The sequence below is a fragment of the Ornithorhynchus anatinus genome, chromosome 4, assembly GCF_004115215.2.
Source record: "Ornithorhynchus anatinus isolate Pmale09 chromosome 4, mOrnAna1.pri.v4, whole genome shotgun sequence".
In the NCBI taxonomy this organism is placed as follows: Eukaryota; Metazoa; Chordata; class Mammalia; order Monotremata; family Ornithorhynchidae; genus Ornithorhynchus; species Ornithorhynchus anatinus.
The window spans coordinates 110,368,473-110,390,338 of record NC_041731.1 but is presented as its reverse complement, the minus strand read 5'-3'; the positions used below and the strand labels follow the sequence as shown (position 1 = coordinate 110,390,338).

General features: G+C 43.7%; 1 protein-coding gene and 1 long non-coding RNA gene across 5 annotated transcripts in view; one reads left to right on the top strand and one right to left on the bottom strand.

Moving 5' to 3' along the window:
- The first annotated feature begins 3,906 nt into the window (after positions 1-3,906).
- LOC114811180 lies at positions 3,907-20,727 on the top strand. Its single transcript, XR_003758855.2, has 3 exons — positions 3,907-4,029; positions 18,381-18,466; positions 20,002-20,727. It is a non-coding gene; the product is annotated as an uncharacterized LOC114811180 (long non-coding RNA).
- Positions 12,637-21,866, bottom strand: part of USP33 (ubiquitin specific peptidase 33) — an 84,089-nt gene continuing 74,859 nt past the window's right edge. For all 4 annotated transcript variants that reach the window (XM_029062854.1, XM_029062856.1, XM_029062855.1 and 1 more), the window contains 4 exons: positions 20,728-20,836; positions 18,507-18,609; positions 16,210-16,278; positions 12,637-13,910 (listed from right to left, as the gene is read on the bottom strand). In XM_029062854.1, the coding sequence (XP_028918687.1) occupies positions 13,753-13,910; positions 16,210-16,278; positions 18,507-18,609; positions 20,728-20,836 (439 nt within the window). In that variant the 3' untranslated portion in view covers positions 12,637-13,752. The remainder of the gene's footprint in view (positions 13,911-16,209; positions 16,279-18,506; positions 18,610-20,727; positions 20,837-21,866) is intronic.

The following is a 21,866-nucleotide window of genomic DNA, read 5'->3' as shown; positions in this document are numbered from 1 at the left end:
GTACTCACCGTACCTTGAGCTCATCTATCTCGTCACTGTCCTCTCGCCCACATCAGCGCGGCTCAGTGGAAAGAGCACGGGCTTGGGAGTCAGAGGTCATGGGTTCGAATTCCTGCTCTGCCACTTGTCAGGTATGTGACTGTGGGCAAGTCACTTCACTTGTCTGTGCCTCAGTAATCTCATCTGTAAAATGGGGATGAAGACTGTGAGCATCACGTGGGACAACCTGATTACCCTATATCTACCCCAGCGCTTAGAACAGTAATCTGCACATAGTAAGCACTTAAATACCAACATTATTATTATTATCATCATTATTATTAACCTGCCACTGGCCTGGAGCACCCTCCCTCTTCTGAGAAGCAGCGTGGCTCGGTGGAAGGATCCCGGGCTTGGGAGTCAAGAGGACCTGGGTTCTAATCCTGGCTCTGCCACTTGTCTGCTGTGTGACTTTGGGCAAGTGACTTCACTTCTCTGTGCCTCAGTTACCTCATCTGGAAAATGGGGATTAAAAGTGTGAGCTCCACATGGGACAATCTGATTACCCCCTATCTACCCCAGCGCTTAGAACAGTGCTTGGCAATCCAGTTCAATTCAATAGTATTTACTGAGCACTTACTATGTGCAGAGCACTATACTAAGCACTTGGAATGTACAAGTCGGCAACAGATAGAGACAATCCCTGCCCATTGATGGGCTTACAGTCTAATCGGGGGGACAGACAGACAAAAACAATAGCAATAAATAGAAACAAGGCGATGTACATCTCATTAACAAAATAAATTAGGGTAATAAAAATACATACAAATGAGCGGACAAGCACAATACTGGGGGGAGGGGAAAGGGGGGAAGCAGAGGGAAAGGGGGGGGAAAAGGGGACTTAGCTGAGGGCAGGTGAAGGGGGGGGCAGAGAGGCAGCAGAGGGAGCAGAGGGAAAAGGGGAAGCTCAGTCTGGGAAGGCCTCTTGGAGGAGGTCAGCTCTCAGTAGGCACATAGTAAGAGTTTAACAAGTACCCTTATTATTATTATATCTGAAAGACAATTACTCTGCCCCACTTGAAAGACTTATTGAAGGCACATCTCCTCCACGAGGCCTTCCCTGACTAAACCCCACTTTTCCTCATCTCCCACTCCCTTCTGCGTCACCCTGACTTCCTCCTTTTATTCATCTCCAGCCCCACAGCATTTATGTACATATCTGGAATTTATTAATTAATATTAATTTTTGTCTCCCCCTTGAGACTATAAACTCAGTGTGGGAAAGGAATATATCCATTATATAGTTGAATTGTACACTCTTTCCACACCGTAAGCACTAAATAAATACAATTAATTAATTGATTGACTGATCCCTCTTCTGTCCCCTTGCCCTGAGTTGCAATAAAAGCATTAGTACCAAACCCCCTATCATTATCTTGGCCAACAAGGAATCTTTTTTTTTTAGGTTTTTAACAAATTTAAATTCTGATTTAAAAAAAAAATAGATTTTGGATTTTGCTTCACACAGATTTGGTCCATAATGCCTCCCAAAAGTCTCTGTAACACTCCGAAATTTTAGACCAACTGCAATGCTTTTCAATATGTCACATCCTGAATTCCATATTTACCTAAGCAAGCTTGAACTTACCTATGCAAGCAAAAACTTTTTAGAACTGATAAATGAACACATTCCCTCACTTTTACTCACCTTCTTAGCACTAGTTTCAAAAGTAGTACACAACTTACTATTATTTTCTCTGCCACATTCTGATGTTTTCTCAAACTGCTGATCATTTACTGATTTACATGGCTCTTGTTTCTAAATACTATCGGTTGATCTTTATGTCAAACAAGGCAGAAAAACTAAAATATATGAGATTTCTGATTTTATTATAAAAGATAGTTTCTTCATTAATTTTAGGTTTCTATTTGCTCATTCGAAACCAACTAGCTCAACCCGGTAAGCTGTACCCAGAAAACATGAACAGAGATGTTTAAACTTTTAATAACTCAAATATACTGATTGTACAAATATCAACTTCTAGGTAAATTACTACCACTTCATCTCGATAACCAAAACAGAAACTCTCCAATTTTGAACGTTTGGATTTTTTTGGGTTAAAGAATTTCAATTCAATAGTATTTACTGAGCACTTACTATGTGCAGAGCACTATACTAAGCACTTGGAATATACATTTTGGCAACAGATAGAGATAATCCTTGCCCAATGACAGGTTTACAGTCTAACTGGGGGAGACAGACAGACAAAAACAAAACAACATAATCACGATAAATACAATCTGTGTGGAGTTTTGTCCCTGCAACCAATCTTATTTCTGTCCATTTCATTAAGACCACTGGAAAGAAAGAAGAGGAATGTCATCACAGTAACCAGGACATCTCATTGTAGAATGCCCATCGCAATAAAAAATATGGTATAAAGTAGGCTAACCAAAGAATGGTTTGATTTCAGGGGAAAATAAAAGTTAGGATGTGCTACAGAAAAGGTTATGAAACAAAGAGCCCATCTTTTTTTTTTTTTACAATTGCCCCCTATCTCTTCCCACTCTAATCATCCTCACCTCCTCACCCTCATCATCAACCAGGTATTTATTGAGTGCTCACTGCATGCAGAGCACTTGGGAGAGTACAATCACTAAATGACCTACATGTATATTCATAGAAATTTCTCTTTTTAATCTCACTAATAAGTTTTAACAATTCATTATTTGCAAAGAGCACTTAAGCCTACTTCAATTTCATTTCTACATAACAAAATCCAATATAATGAATTTTCAGGATGTAAGGGTCAAACTTTTTCTAGACTTTAGATTTACAATTCCTAATTAAAGGGCAAGAGAATTTTCTGGGGTAGGATATCGGTCCTGAGTCTACTGAAATGAGCCCTGGGCCAGAGTTCTATGTTTACCAGTTATCATGTGAATCAATTGATTTTCATCCCATCCCTCCTAATATAGGGTGCTGTCTACCCTGTGAGCGCTGCGACTTCTCCCTAATTATTTACTTGACTGACGGATCCCTGTGGCTCTTGGGTGCCCGTTTCCTCCTCTATTCTGTCTCTGCCCCCTCCTCTATTACTTCATCTCAACTATTTTTCCCTCGTTGACCTCTTCCTCCCTTCATCGGCCTGGAACGTTGGCTTAAAAGTTCTTTAAAACTTAAGAGTTTTCACAAGGAGGCCTAGGAAGCGAATAAGCATGATGGACGTAGAACTGATAGAAAATAATCCTAACATTGTATTCGACGCAGCGGTGTGTGAGTTGACCGGAGCCGACTGACCTGGAAACTCGGGTAATTCTCATGTTGCAGATGGGGAGAGAAGGATCCTTCAGCCCGATGGCAGCGAACGGAGGGCCCGATCTCCTGAGTGGGCATTCTTTGTTCCAGAGCAGCCTCCGCCAGGGCCTCGGTTGGATGGGAGAATCCTCTGTTCGGTAGGGTGCCTGGGTTCTAAAATCAGTGCCGGTGGGCGGAAGGTAAACGAGGAATGTGCAGGGAACACATCTACCAATTCTGTGGCATTGTCATCTTCCGAGTTTCCTGTGTGGTGCTCTGCACATAGTCAGTACTCGATAAACACCATCGATTGACCGAGCGAGGAATCACAGCCCCTGATGGGAAAGGTGGCGAAGCATGTCATTTTGGGCATGAAATATTACTCTGAAGCTAATAAATCACTGTGGGAGCTGAGAGGTCTCTTGGAGGAGCAGGTGGTGATTAAGCCTTTGTCAGCATCCTCCCTGTTCTGAGTGTGATGCTTACATAAGGTCAGCAGATGCCCTGATTTGGGCTGGACTTTCCCCAGATTCAAGGGTCTCTGAATCTATCACCTTTAAGGTTTTCAAAACTCAAAAGCCAAAGATTCCAGGGAATGCTGATCCTTTAAAATATCTATTTATTGAATACCTAACTAGGGGCTGAACACACTACTGATTGCTTGGAAGAATACGCTGGAGTCAGAAAGACACAGTCCCTACCGCCAAGAAGTTCTGAGTCTGACGGAGGAGAGATGTACAACATAATTACAGGTAGGAAAAAGGGGAGACTGGAAAGATGGACTTGGGGATGAGAAGTGCTTGCATAGCAATTTATACATTGATACATAAATCGATTTGGACAGGAGCTCTTTGGGTGGTTATGAGTGCAATAAAGTGGCCTGGTGAAAAGAGCCCGGACCTAGGAATCAAAGGACCTGAGTTCTAATCCCAGCTCCGCCACTTTTTTTTTTAAATGGCATTTGTTAAGCACTTACTAAGTTCTAGACACTGTACTAAGCACTGGGATAGACACAAACTAATCAGGTTGGACACTTGGCTGCTTCGTGACCCTGGGTAAGTCATTTCACTTCTCTGTGCCTCATTTATCTCACCTGTATAATGGGGATTAAGACCATGAGCCCCATGAGGGACATGGACTGTGTCCAAACCGATTACAATGTCTGGCACATAGTCAGTGTTTAACAAGGGAATGTATCTGCCAACTCTAATAATAATAATAATGTTGGTATTTGTTAAGCATTTACTATGTGCAGAGCACTGTTCTAAGCGCTGGGGTAGATGCAGGGTAATCAGGTTGTTCCACGTGAGGCTCACAGTTAATTCCCATTTTACAGATGATGGAACTGAGGCCCAGAGAAGTGAAGTGACTTGCCCACAGTCACACAGCTGACAAGTGGCAGAGCCGGCATTCGAACCCATGATCTCTGACTCCCAAGCCTGGACTCTTTCCACTGAGCCATGCTGTGTACTCTCCCAAGCACTTAGTACTTTAAATGCCATTGAATCGTTTCCTACCCATAACGACTCCATGGACACACCCTCTTCAGAACAACCCGTCTTCTGTCGTAAAGTTGTTCTGATCCGTGTACCCATAGAGTTGCACACAGTATGCCCTCCATAAATATGATTGATTGATTAACGTGGGCCATTAAAAAAAAGTGCAGAGGTGGACATAGGGAAGAAAAAACCTGGCTGGTGGGATACTTATGACGATGAGCTGACAAGGCTAAACACTTTTGGAGAACCCAGGTTACAGTAAACACGTCCAGTTCTCCAATGGCGGTAAATTTCATAGCTAACTCCCAAAGGAGGGAGCAAGATAATGGCTATTACGGAGCTCCCTGAAGATTTCATCCAAGGAGACATAACAAAGAGCCAGTGTGATAGTACAGTTTCCCCCTGATAGAGCGACTATCCCTTTTCTCAGTAGTTAGGTTTGTGCCCACTTTTGCATAATAACATTCGCTGCAGTCAGCCGTCTAAACAACATTCTTTCAGAAATGGCCTGACTACTTGAATTTGTATCAGAGAACGCTAACAGCTACTTGTGTTATCCGAACAATTTCCATCTATCTAAATAGAAGCTAAGAGCCCTTTTGGCATCCAGATTATGAAGAATAGCTTCTCTGTTTTCCTTGAGTGATCCGGGAAGAAGAACGTAGGAAGAATGATGCTTTGGTTAAAATGAAATTCTGTAGAGAAAGCCGGGGTATATTTGTAGAAAGCTGAGAAAATCTAATTGTATTCATTCATTTGCTTAGCATGTATTGAACTTCTCCTTTGGGTAGAGCATTGTACTGGCATAATAATAATAATGATAATGTTGGTATTTGCACTTACTATGTGCAGAGCACTGTTCTAAGCGCTGGGGTAGATACAGGGTAATCAGGCTGTCCCACGTGAGGCTCACAGTCTTCATCCCCATTTTACAGATGAGGGAACTGAGGCACAGAGAAGTTAAGTGACTTGCCCACAGTCACACAGCTGACAAGTGGCAGAGCCAGGATTCGAACCCATGACCTCTGACTCCCAAGCCCGTGCTCTTTCCACTGAGCCACACTGCTGGCATGCGGGCATATACGAGAAAAGACCTTAACCGTGTCTGTAGAGAGTATAATATGAATAATAATAATAGAACTAGTAGTAATAGTAGGTATTTATTAAGTCCTCCCTGGATGTAATGCACTGTACTGAGTGCTTGGAGAAGTACAACAAAAACAGCACACATCCCCTGCCCAAAAGGAACTTACACTCAATCGGGGAAGACAGACATATTTACAGTATGTAAATATGGGATTAAGACTGTGAGCCCATGCGGGACAGGGACTGTCCCCAAACTCGTTTGGCTCGGATCCACCCCAGTGCTTAGTACAGTGCCTGGCACCTAGTAAGCGTTTAACAAATACCATGATTATTATTATTATTGCTATTATAATAGAAACAAACGTTGGAGTCTTGCTAATTCAGATGATAGGGTGATAAGAGAAATGGTATTCCAGTTAGGAATTTTAGAGAAGAGGAATGGAATGCATGAGCCGCCCACTTTTTCCTGCTTCACTTCCCTCCTTCCCCCACACGGCCTCATTCGCCCCACTCTGTCCTCATGCCCTTCAAAGCCCCCTCCCGCTCTGATCCCCCTCAATGCCCCCTTTCCCCATCTTCTTCTCCCTTCCCATCCTGTCCCCTTGTTCTTTCTCCTTTCTGGCGTGGCCACCACCCCACGACAGCCAAGATGGAACCACGAGAGCCCCTCCCTGGGTCTCGGCGGGCTTGGGGGTCCCTAGCCGGGAGGGCCAGGTCAGCTCAGCCCCAAACAACCTGCCTTGACTCAGACCGATGATAATGTTCTGCTGCTCCTGCCTAGGGGAAGGGGAGGTCAAACCCAAGATTTCCAGCCCAGCAAGCAACGGCCGGGGCGCTCCTTGGTTACGGCCTGACCGTAATACGAACAAGTCTTCCCTTTCCCTCACTTCAAGTGGTAGCGGTCGTTGGGGAGGGAGTAAATGGGTGAAGAGAAATGAAAGGGTTTATGCCGAAGACTGTGCAGAAAAGGGGCGACCAATGTATAGTGGCCGAACAAGAGGAGGGAACTAGACTAGGGTGGGAAGTTATAAAAGTTTGTGCTCAGGGGTAGAAATTGAATGAATAGAAATATGACGCTAGCACACACCTACTGATGTGGAGTTCGGAGAACTAGTGCAAGACCAGCGAAAAAAGTTGGACAGAAGTCACCCACAGCTCCTCCTCCCCCAGGTCGTGACCCCGACTGGACACAGAACGTGGTCTAACGGAGGAACCGGCGTCTCCGGAGGTGGAACGGGAGTGGAGGAGCTGGGTTGACGGTGAAGGGACCGACAAGGATTGGATGGAGCTAAGTAGGGTTGAAAGGGAATGAGGAGAGAACCGAGGAGTCACTGTCACTCCCCTGAGCAGCCCGGGCTCACCCGGGGGAAGAGTCACCGGGCCACGGGCCGGGGAAGGGGCCGGGCCGTGTCTCCCCCTGTGGAGCGGAGGCCACGGGTTTCAAGAAATTACGATTGCTGTCTTGAAATACGTAAGGTTCACTATCTCCAAACGGCGACGAGGGGCGACAACGGCAATCACTGCTACTCATCCAGATTCTGGGTAGCATCATCGTAACAAGAATACCGAAAGTCAAACCCCACTGCCTTTCTCTTTGGCTGAGTCACTCCAAAATGGGCAGGATGAATCATATTTATCGATCGCTTATTATTGCAGAGAATTGTATATAACAGAGTTGGTGGACCCACTCTCTGGCCGCGGGGAGTTTCCAGCGCAGAGGGACACACAGCAGTAGCTCAGCTGCACCGAACGGAAGGGCGTATTTCACCTTTTGACTGCCCACGATGAGGGAGGGTCCAGAAGGCACGTCAAGGTGCCGCAGGAGGTTGCGGGAGCAGCTGAAAAAGGAAGTTCAAGGCCGCAGGGACCCACTTACTCTTGTGGAGGTTCAGGGCTGCAGTGTCCCTCCCCACTGCAGAGGTTCAAGGCTGCAGTGTCCCCCTCCACCCTGTGGAGATTCAGGGCTGCAATATCCCTCCTCTCTGTGGAGGTTCAGTTTCCCCTCCCCACCGTGGAGGTTCAAGGCTACAGTGTCTCTCTCCACCCTGTGGAAGTTCAAGGCTACTTTTTAAGTCAGAAAAATGTAGCTGACCCTCTCCCTTAGGACATCATTGCTGCTCTCCAATTGTGGTAACTCTAAATGCTTCCTGAGCCACATAAGGTGAAATAGAAACTATTTTGGATTAAACTTATATCAGATATTTTTAATTCTGATATCTGGAATCAGGCTTAACATATTTTAGAAATTTACCCTGCTACCTATTTTCTGAAAACAATGAATAGATTGCTGATAAAGTTCCAAGAATTATTGTAGATAAGGACTCTAAATTCTTCTAATAGCTGTGTGATTCAGATTCTTAAAAAAAAAAAATCTATTACAAAAAAGCATTCTGTGCTCAGTATCTGATGCTCATTTCTGTTCTTTGAACACACTAATCCATTCTAGGTACATTTTCATTTTCAATACAAGTATCTTAATGACAATAAATATCTTAAGAAAAAGTGATAGTATCAAACTTTAAAGGATATTTTCTTTCCTTTCTTTCCACCGCTGTCATTCCACAGAAACCGCTCTAAGGTCACCGACAACCTTTTTTGCCAAATCCAGTGGTGTCTATTCCATCCTAACCTTCTTCGACCTCTTAGCTGCCTTCCACACTATGGACAACTCCTTTCTCCTGAAAACTTTATCCAGTCTTGGATTCAACTACCAAGAGTGACCAGATGATTCCCAAATTTACCACTCCAGTCCTGCACTCTCTCCTCTGCAGTCTCGCATTTCCTTCTGCCTTCAGGACATCTCTACTTGGATGCCCTGCTGACATCTCAAACTTAACTTGTAGAATAATAATAATAATAATATTGGTATTTGTTAAGCGCTTACTATGTGCAGAGTACTGTTCTAAGCACTGGGGTAGACACAAGGGAATCAGGTTGTCCCACGTGAGGCTCATAGTCTTAATCCCCATTTTACAGATGAGGTAACTGAGGCACAGAGAAGTTAAGTGACTTGCCCACAGTCACACAGCTGACAAGTGGCCGAGCCAGGATTTGAACCCATGACCTCTGAGTCCAAAGCCCGTGCTCTTTCCACTGAGCCAGTAGAAGCAGCATGGCTTAGTGGAAAGAGCACAGGCTTGGGAGTAAGAGCTCATGGGTTCTAATCCCGCCTCTGCCACTTGTCTGCTGTGTTACCTTGGGCAAGTCACAGCTTCTCTGTGCCTCAGTTACCTCATCTGTAAAATGGGGATTAAGACTGTGGGCCCTACGTGGGACAACCTGATTACCTTGTATCTACCCAGCGCTTAGAACAGTGCCTGGCACATAGTAAGTGCTTAACAAATACTATCATTATTATTACATCCAAAACAGAACTCCTCATCTTCTCATCCAAACCTTGACCTACCTCTCTCTCATCAGTGTAGACACCACCACCATCCTCCATCTCACAGCCCGTAATCTTGGCACCGTTCTCGACTCATCTCTCTCATTCAAGCTACTTATTCAACCTGACACCAAATCCTATCAGTCTACCTTCACAGCATTGCTAAAATCCACCCTTTCCTCGCCATCCCAGCTGCTAGTATATTGATCCAAGCACTTACCACATCCTGCCTTGCCTATTGCATCAGCCTCTTAACTTACCTCCCTTTCACTGAGTCTCCCCTCTGTAGTTCATATTTCCCTATGCTGCCCGGTTCATTTTTCTAAAAACTGTTCAATCCACATCTTCCTACTCAAAAACCTCCACTGGTAGCCCGCCCACCTGTGCATCAGATAGAAACTCCTTGCCCTCGACTTTAGAGCCCTCAGTCAGATGGCTCCCTCCTACCTTACCTTGACTACTCTTGACTCTCCGGCTTCCCTCGGAGGCCGGGGGAAACCATATCAGCAAGAGAACTCCCACCTCCTCCCCGCCCACCCAATTCGGCAGCCCACAGCCTCCCCAGTTCAAAGTCCTCCCGTGGATCACAATCCTGGTATTTGCTGAGCGCTTGCTAAGTGCCAAGCACTGTACCATGTGCTGGGCAGGATACAAGACTAATTAGGTTGGACCTGGTCCCTGTCCCACACGGGTCAAAGTCTAAAATCCCACCTCCTCCTGACTTATAATAATAATGATGATGGTATTTGTTAAGCACTTACTATGTGCACTGTTCCAAGCACTGGGGTAGATACAAGATAATCAGGTTGCCCCACGTGGGGCTCACAGTCTTAATCCCCATTTTACAGATGAGGTGACTGAGGCACAGAGAAGTTAAGTAACTTGCCCGAAGTCACACAGCTGACAAGTGGCAGAGCCGGGATTAGAACCCACGACCTCTGACTCCCAAGCCCGTGCTCTTTGCACTAAGCCACACTATTTGCCATGCTCAATCAGTCCAACAGTCAGTCACCTCCAAGATGTTCTTATTTTTGTCCTTATTCAGCATTTTGTGAGCCTGGGAGTCAGAAGGTCATGGGTTCTAATCCCAGCTCTGCCACTTGTCTGTTAGGTGACCTTGGGCAAGTCATTCAACTTCTCTGTGCCTCAGTTCCCTCATCTGTAACATGAAGATGAAGACCGTGAGCCCTATGTGGGACAGGAACCGTGTCCAACCTGATTATCTGGTATCTACCCCTGTGCTAAGAACAGTGTCTGGCACATAGTAAGCGCTTAACAAATGCCATAATTATTCATCATTGTTATTAAACATGAAAGCAGTTGTGCAGTTCACTCAATCATATTTATTGAGCACTTACTGTGTGCAAAGCACTGTACTAAGCACTTGGGAGAGTACAATACAACAATAATTCTTTATTCCAATTTGACAGCTTCTAAGTATTTTTTTCAATCCCCAGGAAGTGCAAGCACCCTGTAAGCAGGGAATGGCTTGGACTTTCTCAAGTTAGCACATTACAACCAGTGGGTCAGTCAATCGTGTTTACTGAATGTTTACTGTGTGCAAAGCACGGTACTAAGCACCTGGGAGAGTACACTATAACAATAAACAGACATTCCCTGACCACAGTGAGCTCGGTCTAGAGGGCGTACAGTGGGTGCTCAAATACCACTCTTCCACTCAAGTACCATTTACACTCTTCCCCTCATTCTATGGCATTTATAATAATGTAATAATGTTGGTATTTGTTAAGCGCTTACTATGTGCCGAGCACTGTTCTAAGCGCTGGGGGAGATACAGGGTAATCAGGTTGTCTCACGTGAGGCTCACAGGTAACCCCCATTTTACAGATGAGGGAACTGAGGCACAGAGAAGTGAAGTGACTTGCCCACAGTCACACAGCTGACAAGTGGCAGAGCCGGGAGTCGAACTCATAACCTCTGACTCCGAAGCCCAGGCTCTTTTCCACTAAGCCATGCTGCTTCCCCAGCCACACTGAGTGCTGTGTGCAGAGCACTGTACTAAGCACTTGGGAGTACAAGATTAGGTTGGTAGACATATTCCCCGCCCCCCAGAAGCTTACAGTCATCTACTAAAAGCCATTATCATAGATCCAACATTCCCTGAATTCACTCTTCCCATTTGGTCTCTTCTGTTGGCTTCACTGTCTTTTGCCCATCAAATTTTACCGTCAAAACTACCGTTCCCTCTTACCATTGTGATCGCTTCACTTAATGAGAACTTCGATCCAAATTTTCATAGCCTTCTAAGTTCTCTTTCAGTCTTCCTACTTTCTTCTCCAATTCACTTCTCTCCAAGTTGGCCCCACTGGCGGTGTAGAGGAAATACCATTCTGGGGATCAGGAGATACGGTGGGTCCGATTCCCAGTTCCGCCTGTAGCTGGCTAACAATGGGGGTCCAGACTGCATATGCACTACATAATACGCTGTATTCCTGTCTACTTGCTACTTGAACTCCACACCCAGTGGGAACATGGCAGCCAGAGATGAGAAAGTGAGACCCGCTGTTGCATAAGCCAAAAGCAATGCACAGGATCTTGGTCCTGGAGGGTCGGGATTGAGGGTCATCCATCTTTCCTGATGAGAGACCCCCATCGTCATCCTCCATCTCGGCTGTGCTCTTTTTCCCCACACATGGTCAAATGGCCCACCTTATCTTGCCTTTCACTCGACTCTGCTTAAGCTAGCACAGCCATGAGCCCACCTCCCTTGCCCTTCCCAATTTATTATTTTCTGCCTCCAAGTTAGTTTTAAACCCTCTGCCTAATCCAGAACCCACCATCTTTTTAGGTTGGGTGCAGGCTAGTTCTGGGTCTCACCATTTTGGATTTTCACCACATACTGGGCTGAAAATTCAAGATGGTTTGACGGGAAAATTTCAGAGCCCACACCAGTTAAGGAATCATAGTCTTAGATGAAACTTTTCCTGACCAAACATAAGGTCCTGAGGCACACAACTCCCACTCCATGGTTCCCTCCCACTTGGCATCACTAATTTTGTTTTATATTTAATTGTTCATTTATGGATGTGTCATATGACAATTTCTGGAGGGTAAACTCCTTGAAGGCAGTGACTGCGACTAACTACTCCTCGTTCAGTTTGTTGCGTCCTCTGTGAGTGTCCTAAAATGCTCATCAATTAGGAGAGTATCAGTATGGACATTTCTTACTAAAATGAAATTCTAGGCAGTGATGAAAAGAAAAAGTAATATTGCTGGTACAGTTGTGTCTGGGTTTCTGAACAATAGGAAACATGCTTATTAATGAAAGCCAAATCTAAGATTGCAGAAGACTGAGTCCTGAGAAAATGATCACAATTTTAAATCCTTCATCTTTCATTTATAGCAAGAGTAAATTGAACAAATTCAAGTTAGTTTATGGTCATTTTTATTGAGATAACCTTGAGCTGTTGCTTCAGCTGGTAACAATAACTGCCCCAAAATTGTTTAATGCCATTCAACATTCCAGAATTAGCAATCTGTATTGTAATACATCTGACTCAACATTTGATATCATACAATCATGCCAATTAGTTTTGCATAACTAAGATTATTCAAAAGAAATTCTTTATGCATTTCATTAGAGGCTAGACAATTTCATTTCTCAAGTGCTCTTCAGTTTCATCAATAGTCATTTATTAGCACATTCCACACTTCATGCTCTCAAAATAAAAAGTACCTAAAGATAACAGGTTTCTTAGACGCTGACACTAATGAACACTATCGAGGAGTATAGGAATTGAAGTTTAAGATTTACAGTTTAGAAGGCAATAAATTACTGACATTTGCTAATGCATTCCACTGAGACTAATTACATACTTGAAACCTTCAAATAAAAAAAATGTGTCGGAAGTTTTAATAGGCTAGCTTTTTACATTGCAGTGCAAAAAAGTGACACCCTAACTTTTCCTGAGTTGTAGGAAATTAGTATCAATTTTCTAACTATCACTTTCAGCAATTTAAAATAGGCTTCTTTTATACTTAGACTTGTCAAAACTGTACAATTAAAATAGGTTGCATTTTGTAGAGAAGAAATTGTCAGTTAGCAAGCAGAGATTTGTAAAAGTAATTTAAAGTTACTCGGTTCATTTTACAGTTCTACAAAGGATACACAAGCTTACATAGAGTAAAAAGATCAACGCTGACACAGGGTCCACATATTGAGCTATCCAAGATATATAATATATACCATATCCTTCTGAAAAATATTAAGTTTGAAATATTTTGTGGCTTATTTAGTTTAATGTATCAACTTATATTACACGGTATCACATTCATCTGTAACCATAATGCCCAGGGAGGAAGGAAAATAGATAAAAAAGGAACGGGGGGTGTGTGTGTATGTGTGTGTGTGTGTGTGTATGTTGGGGGGGAGGGGAGAGGAGAGAAGAAAGCGGGGCAACAAAAACAACAAAAAACATGCTTCCAGGAATGTTTTACTTTGTGCAAGAGGAAATAAGTTCCCATTTGGATTTTTGTCTTGACCGCTATAGAGCCCGAGTTTCTACTTCAATCTTCTCTTCTGTTTGGAGCATTTCTGATTCTAGGGGGGCAACGGGAGGACGCAGGATCACTTCTGGTCCTCCTCCATAAATTGACTGCAGAAAATTCCATGTTTCTTCCGAAATCTGCCCAGAATCAGCTCCTGACATGGAAAATAAACCAAAAAGGTGGTTGATTGCTGGCTTGGGAATATTTGGTGTAATAACGTGTGTTAGGATGATCTTGCAGACGATCTCAAGTCATGGGAGCCTGAAGCTTCTATCATCTGTTATTGAGCTACCAATCCTGAACATGTTCCCCTGTGGGAAGGGATCTTATCTTCTTCCTCCAGGCAACTCTACCATCCACTTAGGAGAGGGTTCTGCACACAGTAGGTGCTCAATAAATACGATTGTTTCAGCTCTCCATCTGGGTACCCCCTGCAGCCCGCACTAACTTCTTAGCCCCTCATCCCCTAGCTGCCAAATTGTTCCGTTGTTTTTCTCATTACCAGGTTCTGATCCACTAGTGAAGAATTAAATGAATTATGTGATCTTTGATTTTGGCCTTGTTCAAGCAGGTTACAAAAAGGATGCAAACACATTCAATGTAAATTGGATGTATGAAAAAATTCTCCCCTTCCTAATAGACAGTTTCTCTCTGTCAGCCTTCCTCTGCAATTCAAAACACCTTGAGTCATGTAATGTAGTGGAACAGCACCAGTCTGGAAGGTGCAGGACCTGGGTTTGAGTCCTAGCTCTGCCACCGGCCTGCTGTGTGACTGTGGGCAAGTAATTAATAATAATAATAACAATGTTGGTATTTGTTAAGCGCTTACTATGGGCAGAGCACTGTTCTAAGCGCTGGGGTAGATACAGGGTCATCAGGTTGTCCCACGTGAGGCTCACAGTTAATCCCCATTTTACAGATGAGGTAACAGGCACAGAGAAGTTAAGTGACTTGCCCACAGTCACACAGCTGACAAGTGGCAGAGCCAGGAGTCGAACTCATGACCCCTGACTCCCAAGCCCAGTCTCTGTCCACTGAGCCACGCTGCCTTCCCTTCTCTGTACCTTCTCTGTACCTCAGTTTCCTCATCTCTAAAATGGGGATGTTACCACCTGCCCTTCTACCTTCTCTCATAGGGTTATTGTAGGGGGAAAAAAAAAGAGAGCCCTAGGAGAATAAAAACACTCTACAAAAGCCACAGTGAATAGAATGTAAGCTCGATGTAGGCAGGGAATGTGTCTGTTTACTGTTATACTGTTCTCTTCCAAGTGCTTAGTAGAGTGATCTGCACAAAGTAAGCACTCAATAAATATGACTGAATGAAGGAATATGAGTTTGAAAGAGTAAGAAGTGAAGGACAATGCAATGTTTTGGCCTACAGGGACAGGGAAAAAGATGGAGGAAAAGGTTTAAGAGTGAGGGGAGTTCAGTCTGACAATACTGAGCTTGAAGTGCCCGGTGGGACAAGGGAAGTCAATAAATGAGTGATTAACAATTCTGATTAATGTGTGCTGGGAGATGTCCTGAGGGCAAGAGGAAATGCAAGATCCCAGGTAGGGAGAGAGGTTGGGACTAGCAAGATCGATCTGGGGGTCTTGATCTTGACAACCACATGAGGGAGTAGCTTAAACCATGGGAGTGGATGTGCTACCCAACAGCGGTAAAGCAATAATCCCTTGGCATTTGCCTATTTTTTGCTCACTGCTGGTGGGATTTATACAGAGGCCTCAGGACGACAGTGGAGGCCGTCCACTAGCAGCCATTTTGACCACTTGCGGCCACCACCCCGCCTGCCTTTTCAGAGCCGACTGGCCACCCCGACTCTCTCCCGAAAACCCAGACAGCCACCATGTTGGATAAACTTTCTAGTGCTTTAAGTGCAGCTGCCGGACGCAGTTGGTCTCTGTTGTTTCACTTCATTCCCGAGGGCTTCCTTTAACCGATCCACAGTGAATACCAATAAACATATAATCTTTAAATAATATTTATTCATATTAACGACTGACTCCCTCTCTAATCTGTAAGCTCATTATGGGCAGGGAATATATCTGCTACAAATTGTATTGTACTCTCCCAAGTGCTTGGTACAGTGCTCTGCACATAGTAAGCACTCAATAAATACCATTGATCGACTCCTCTATGAAGTGAGAAGAGTAGGGGACCAGAACAGAACCTCGAGGGACAGCCACAGTTAGAAAGTGAGAGGAAAGAAAACAGACTCAGTGATAGAGGTGAGGAAAGAGGAGGTAAGAGGAAAACCCGAACAAACTCTGCCGGTGAAACCGAGATCAGCTAGCATTATCTGGAGAAAGGGGTGGTCCACTATGTCAAAGGCAATTGAGAGGTCAAAGAGGATTTGCATTAGCTTCACCACTGACAAATTTTTTTTACACAATGTTCATTTTAAAAACACACAGATTCAAATGCAACTTTAATACAGTTTAGACACTTACCTTGTTTGAGTACAACACTCCCACATTTTGTGGCAGCAATCTTGGAATTATCGATAGGGCCTGGAGGATCTGGGACATCAAGGGAAACAAAAAGGATAGTATGACTTTCGGAAAAGTACACATTTTTAAACTAATTTAAGAAACTGAGTTTTGATCTCAAAATGCCTCAACTTGGGCACCAAGGCAGCCTCGTACTCACTTTCATTCTAGCCCCAAACAAGATAGGACGAAGAAGCGAGTGGAAACGACAGAGGAACTGAGCACAGCACACTCCGGGAGGCTAACTGGTTTGGATTAGCTCAATGGTTTCCCTACTCTCCCTCTCCCAACAGAGGGAGACGGTGACAGCTCCTAAGGAAAATCCGGTCACTCTTAGGTGTGATGAGGCGGAGGAGGGGCCAAAACCAGAGGGAAAGTAAAGAAGAATGGACTGTAAGCCCGTCAAAGGGCAGGGACTGTATGTCACTCATTCAATAGTATTTATTGAGCGCTATGTGCAGAGCACTGTACTAAGCGCTTGGAATGTACAGATAGGTAACAGATAGAGACAGTCCCTGCCCTTTGATGGGCTTACAGTCTAATCGGGGGAGACGGACAGACAAAAACAATAGCAATAAATAGAATCAAGTTTTATCTCTTACAGAATTAAATTATTATTTATCTGTTACCGATTTGTACATTCCAAGTGCTTAGTACACTGCTCTGCACATAGTAAGCGCTCAATAAATACTACTGAATGAAAGAATGGGGCGAGGACAAGAGTGGTGTCACGGAAGATAGGAGACCAGGAATGGACATGATGACCGGTGGGGCAGAGGACGGGGGATAGTGGGGCTGGACATGGTGTCGGGGGGAAGATCGCGGACGGACATGGTGTCGTGGAGGGGAGGCCGGTGACAGAAGTGGGGAAGAGAAAGGCAAGAGCTCTTGCTGCTAGTTGTCGCCGTCACCCTTCACTGCTGTCTGGGCAGCACAAGTCCACGGGGCCCGGGTGCCGACGTCTGCTCAGCGAGGCCTCAGGTGTGGCTACTGTCAGACTGTGTCTGATCCCATTATCCTGTTATCTACTCCAATGCATAGCACTTAGCAGTTGTTGAGTTAATACCATAACTTTCATTCAATCATATTTATTTATTCATTCAATCGTATTTATTGGGAGCTTACTGTGGGCACAGCATTGCACTAAGTGCTTGGAATGTACAATTCGTTAACAGATAGAGACTATCCCTGCCCAACAGAGGCCTCACAGTCTGTCTTGGAGATTTCTGGGGTGACACCGCCACCTCTTACTGGTTGTCTCAAAAGTGGCCATTTAAGCAGGAAGGAGTGAAGAAGCTCACATTGATCGAGTGCTTACTGGTACAGAGCACTCTACTAAGCGTTTGAGATCAAAAACAATAGGGAATTGGAGGCCACTATGGATGATGGGTCCCTTCTGCCAAAAGGCTGAAAGCTGGTCAGAGAGGAAAGTTTACTTAAGCAGGATGGAACCCTAAAATATGATCATTCTAAAGGAGACACTTAGTCATTTCACAGTTTCTTCTGTGGACAGGCCTCCAGACTGTAAGCTCGTTCTGGGCCGGGAACATGTCTACCAACTCTGTTGTACTCTACTCTCCCAAGCACTTAGTAGAGCGCTCTACACACAGTAAGCACTCAATAAACATCACTGATTGACTGAATCTGGGATTAGTGGTTCATCTTCTTCGCTATGGGACTCTGCTCGGGGGTGGGGAGAGAGGAGAGAGTGAGCAGGGAGGTGCCAAAGGAATGTGAAAGCCTTCTCCTTGTGACTCATTTGCCACCTGACAGGATTCTGGGACTCTAGAAGCAGAGTGGCCAAGTGCAAAGAGCAAGGGCCTGGGAGTCAGGGGACCTTGATTCTAATCCCAGCTCTGCTACCTGTCAGGGCAAGTCACTCAACTTCTCTGCCCCTCAGTTTCTTCACCTGTATAATGGGGATTAATTCCCTGGTCTCCCTACTGGGAGCCCCAGGTGGGACAGGGACTTTGCCTGACCTGAGTAACTACATCCGTGCTTAGTATGGTACTAGGCACATAAGCAAGTGCTTAAATACAACAATTGTTGAAAATTAGAGCAGATAATTGTTTGATATACAAACACTGATTTTTTTTTCAATATTTAACTATCCTTAATATGTTCTTCAATAGCTACTTTATCTCTACAATGCAACATTAGAAAGGACTAGGGGACACTTCAGGAACGACGTCATGATTGACCATCTTCAAAAATGAAGGTAAAATAATTATTCTCTTCCCAACTCAAGAGTCACTTACCTCCATCTTTGCCCTTCACAAAACCTTCCCACTCTCTAAACCACTGCATACTGATGCAATAAAAAATGGCTGGCGATTCCTCTTCTTGGAATGCCCTGTTGAGCTGAGGAAAAACGGAATTAGCATGCTCCTCACGAGGTTCTCTACTCTGTGAATTTTCTATTCTTTTCCCCGGCTTCTACTGAGGCCAATTTTAAACATTCTCAATGCTCTAAGAATGATATGACTGAAAATCTTAAAGAATATGGATGCTGAATCTAGTCAATATTAATTTCTCTCACACCAATATGTTAGTCACAGCGTCTGTGAGAAGATCATTCTTCGTTTTAAAAGTTTTTGGTCCAATTCATTCTGAGGTAGAATCTCCCACTATTTAACATTAAGCACTAACTTAATACTAGCAGGGATCAGTGGACAAGTTTAACATCCTCCCCCATATTGCCCTGGAAATCCTGGGTTCCAAGCCGATTTGACTAATAGAATTTCAGACTTTCCCCACCAACAAACAGGCTACTGGCAGAGTGGGGGAGAGAGAAGGGCTCATAGGTGAGTGAGAAACAACTGTCAATTTGGGGGAATCCTGGACCAATAAACATGCAATCTCTCGGTTAATGTGCTGTTCACACACATACAGCCGATCACTTTACAACCCTTCAGAGCTTATTGATAAGAAGATATTTCTACCAATTCCCACTTCCATTAACTATCTAATAAACCACATATCAATAGAGTTAAAGCCAAAATTTTTCCCACCTGCCTTTAGGTGCCTGGAAGCCACTGTCCACCTACTCTACCAGTGTGTATGCACTTTGGAGATTTAACACTGCCTATTACATGACAGTTATTATCTATTACTAGCTTAGGATTTTAAGTCATTTGGAAGTTTTCTGTTATTTCTTCATTACCCTTATATGTAAATTGAATAACTGGAAACGACAATCATCCCTCTCCAGGTCACAAGCTATGCATCTTTCCAATTTCTAAGGACAAGCAAAAATCCTTATTCCATTTCCCAATACTGAAAAAGTATAAATACTCCTTTTTCTTCCATCATTTCACAATGATATAACATGGTTTGGGTTAAGAAATCCTGACCCCTGGGGAAAAAAATTTAGGTTTTTCATTGGTCTTTACAAGCTAGGGGAGGGCCTCTTACAATATTATATGCTTCATGTTTTTGTGTTGTCACTTTTCTAGTAAAATATCAATAACATACAGTTGGTTACATGTTGCAGGAGAGCAGTGGTAGGCTGTTGTAGTCTACATTGAAATTACAATAAGATTCTGTTGATTCAATGGAGAGCTAAAGATGCACTCCGAAAACAGGCTGGGATTCAAGCATACTGTGCCAAAGAAATTAAATATGAGGAAAGAATACAATAGCAAAAGCAAACCTTTTGCATTAGGTCAGAGATAAAGTCTGACATTCTGCATTAAAGATGGTTTGAGTTATTTGTGGCACACAAAATATGTTTTGATGTATATGTATTCACAGGAAGCACAAGCTGATGACTATTCAAAGGCAATCTTCTATTTAGAGGAGGAATAAGCCAGCACGTGCATAACAGCAGTGGACTGCCCCAGCAACTCCTTGTAAGGAAACTTACTGCTCAAACTGCAAAGGGAAGTTGATGAAGATATGTTTCACTGTCATTCACCTATAAAGGTAAATACGACAGAGAAGGAAATACTCTAACTTTCTACTGGCCAGCCTTGGTGAGGTAAGGGGCTCTTTAAAAGCTCTGTGCAAGGGAAAAGAATTTTGTGGAATTTGTAATAGATACAAAGTTCCAAGACCAGATGTGCGCCCCTTGCCCTGTAGCTTCTGTAGAGTGGAAGGATGAGTAAAGTCATGTAAGTCCTCTTAGTCCCTTCTCCCCACAGATGCCAGGCTAGTTTTACAGTCACCACACCATCTGTTTGAGCCCTAGAGTCTTGGCCTATGGCAGCTTCTAACTGGAACATTTTAAACCCCTGCAGTTCATTTTGCTAAAGAATTGCTCTTCTGTCCATTAATTTAGAAATTTGAGATGTACTCATTTCACTATTTCAATTATCTTGGGCCCAGGCATATATTTCTTTCAGAATTACTTTCATAAAAGTAAATGGTGACTGGGAAAACGAAAACATCCCTATGTCTGAATACGTGCTAGGAAGGAACAGTTTCTAAAGGAAAAAAATCATTATGATTGGAAAATTAACAATACACAACTTTTTTTACCCGAATAAACATTTCCAATTCCGTTTTTCTTCTTTTTTCAATTTTTTCCACCTCTATTTGGCAGGTATGGCAAACATACAGATGGTTGACAGCTGGTCCTCCTCCATACCTAGAAATTGAGTAAATTTCATTAAAATCACATTAAAATTCGCTTAGAATTGGCATTAATATTCTTACTGGCAAGCTTTCCACCTTTAAATCACTCTACTATGTTCTCACCCTTGCACATTTCTAACATTTTAATTACATGTAAAATTCTGTGCTTAGTCAGTGTCACTGGATACTATTATCCTTTCCTAAATTGTTTCATGCACATTCAAGACCCAATCTGCTCATGGCCACAGAGTTATTTCTGCAGGTAAACAGAGGTCCCTCAGGGGCTAAGAGATTTGTTCCACTCTAGCTACGGTTTCCCTCAGCATTAGCTCTTACCAACGAACCACTATTTGCTTTACAAAGGAAAAAAGCAGCAAAATGATTTCTGTCCTTTATTTCTTAATTACTAAGCACACCTCCATCAATCAATAGCATTTATTGAGTGCTTACTGTGTGCAGAGCCCTGTACACTTGGGAGGTGCAGTACAACAACAAACAGACACATTCCCTACCCACAATGAGCTTACAGTCTAGAGAGTTGAGGGAGACAAATATTAAGATAAATCAAGAAATTACAGATATGTACCTAAGTGCTGTGGAGTTGGGAGGGAGGAAGAACAAAGGGAACAAGTCTCGGCGATGCAGAGGGGAGTGGGAGAAGAGGAAAAGGGGGCCTGTTTAATAGGGAAGGTCTCTTGGAGGAGATGTGCCTTCAAGAAGGTTTTATAGGAGGGGGAGAGCAACTGTCAGATTTGAGGAGGGAGGAGGTTCCAGGCTAGAGGCAGGACATGGGTGAGGGGTCAGCAGCTAGATGAGATGGAGGCACAGTGAGAAGGTTGGCATTAGAGGAGCAAAGTGTGCTGGGTTGTAGTAGGAGAGCAAGGAGGAGAGGTAGAAGCGGGCAAGGTGAGTGAGTGCTTTGAAGCCAACTGAGTGATTTGAATGCAATGGCAACTATTCCCTTTTTACTAGGTAACTTACCTTTTGAATCAAAATGAGAAAAGAATGTAAGAAATGGAATAGTATTCTACTCTGTATATCAT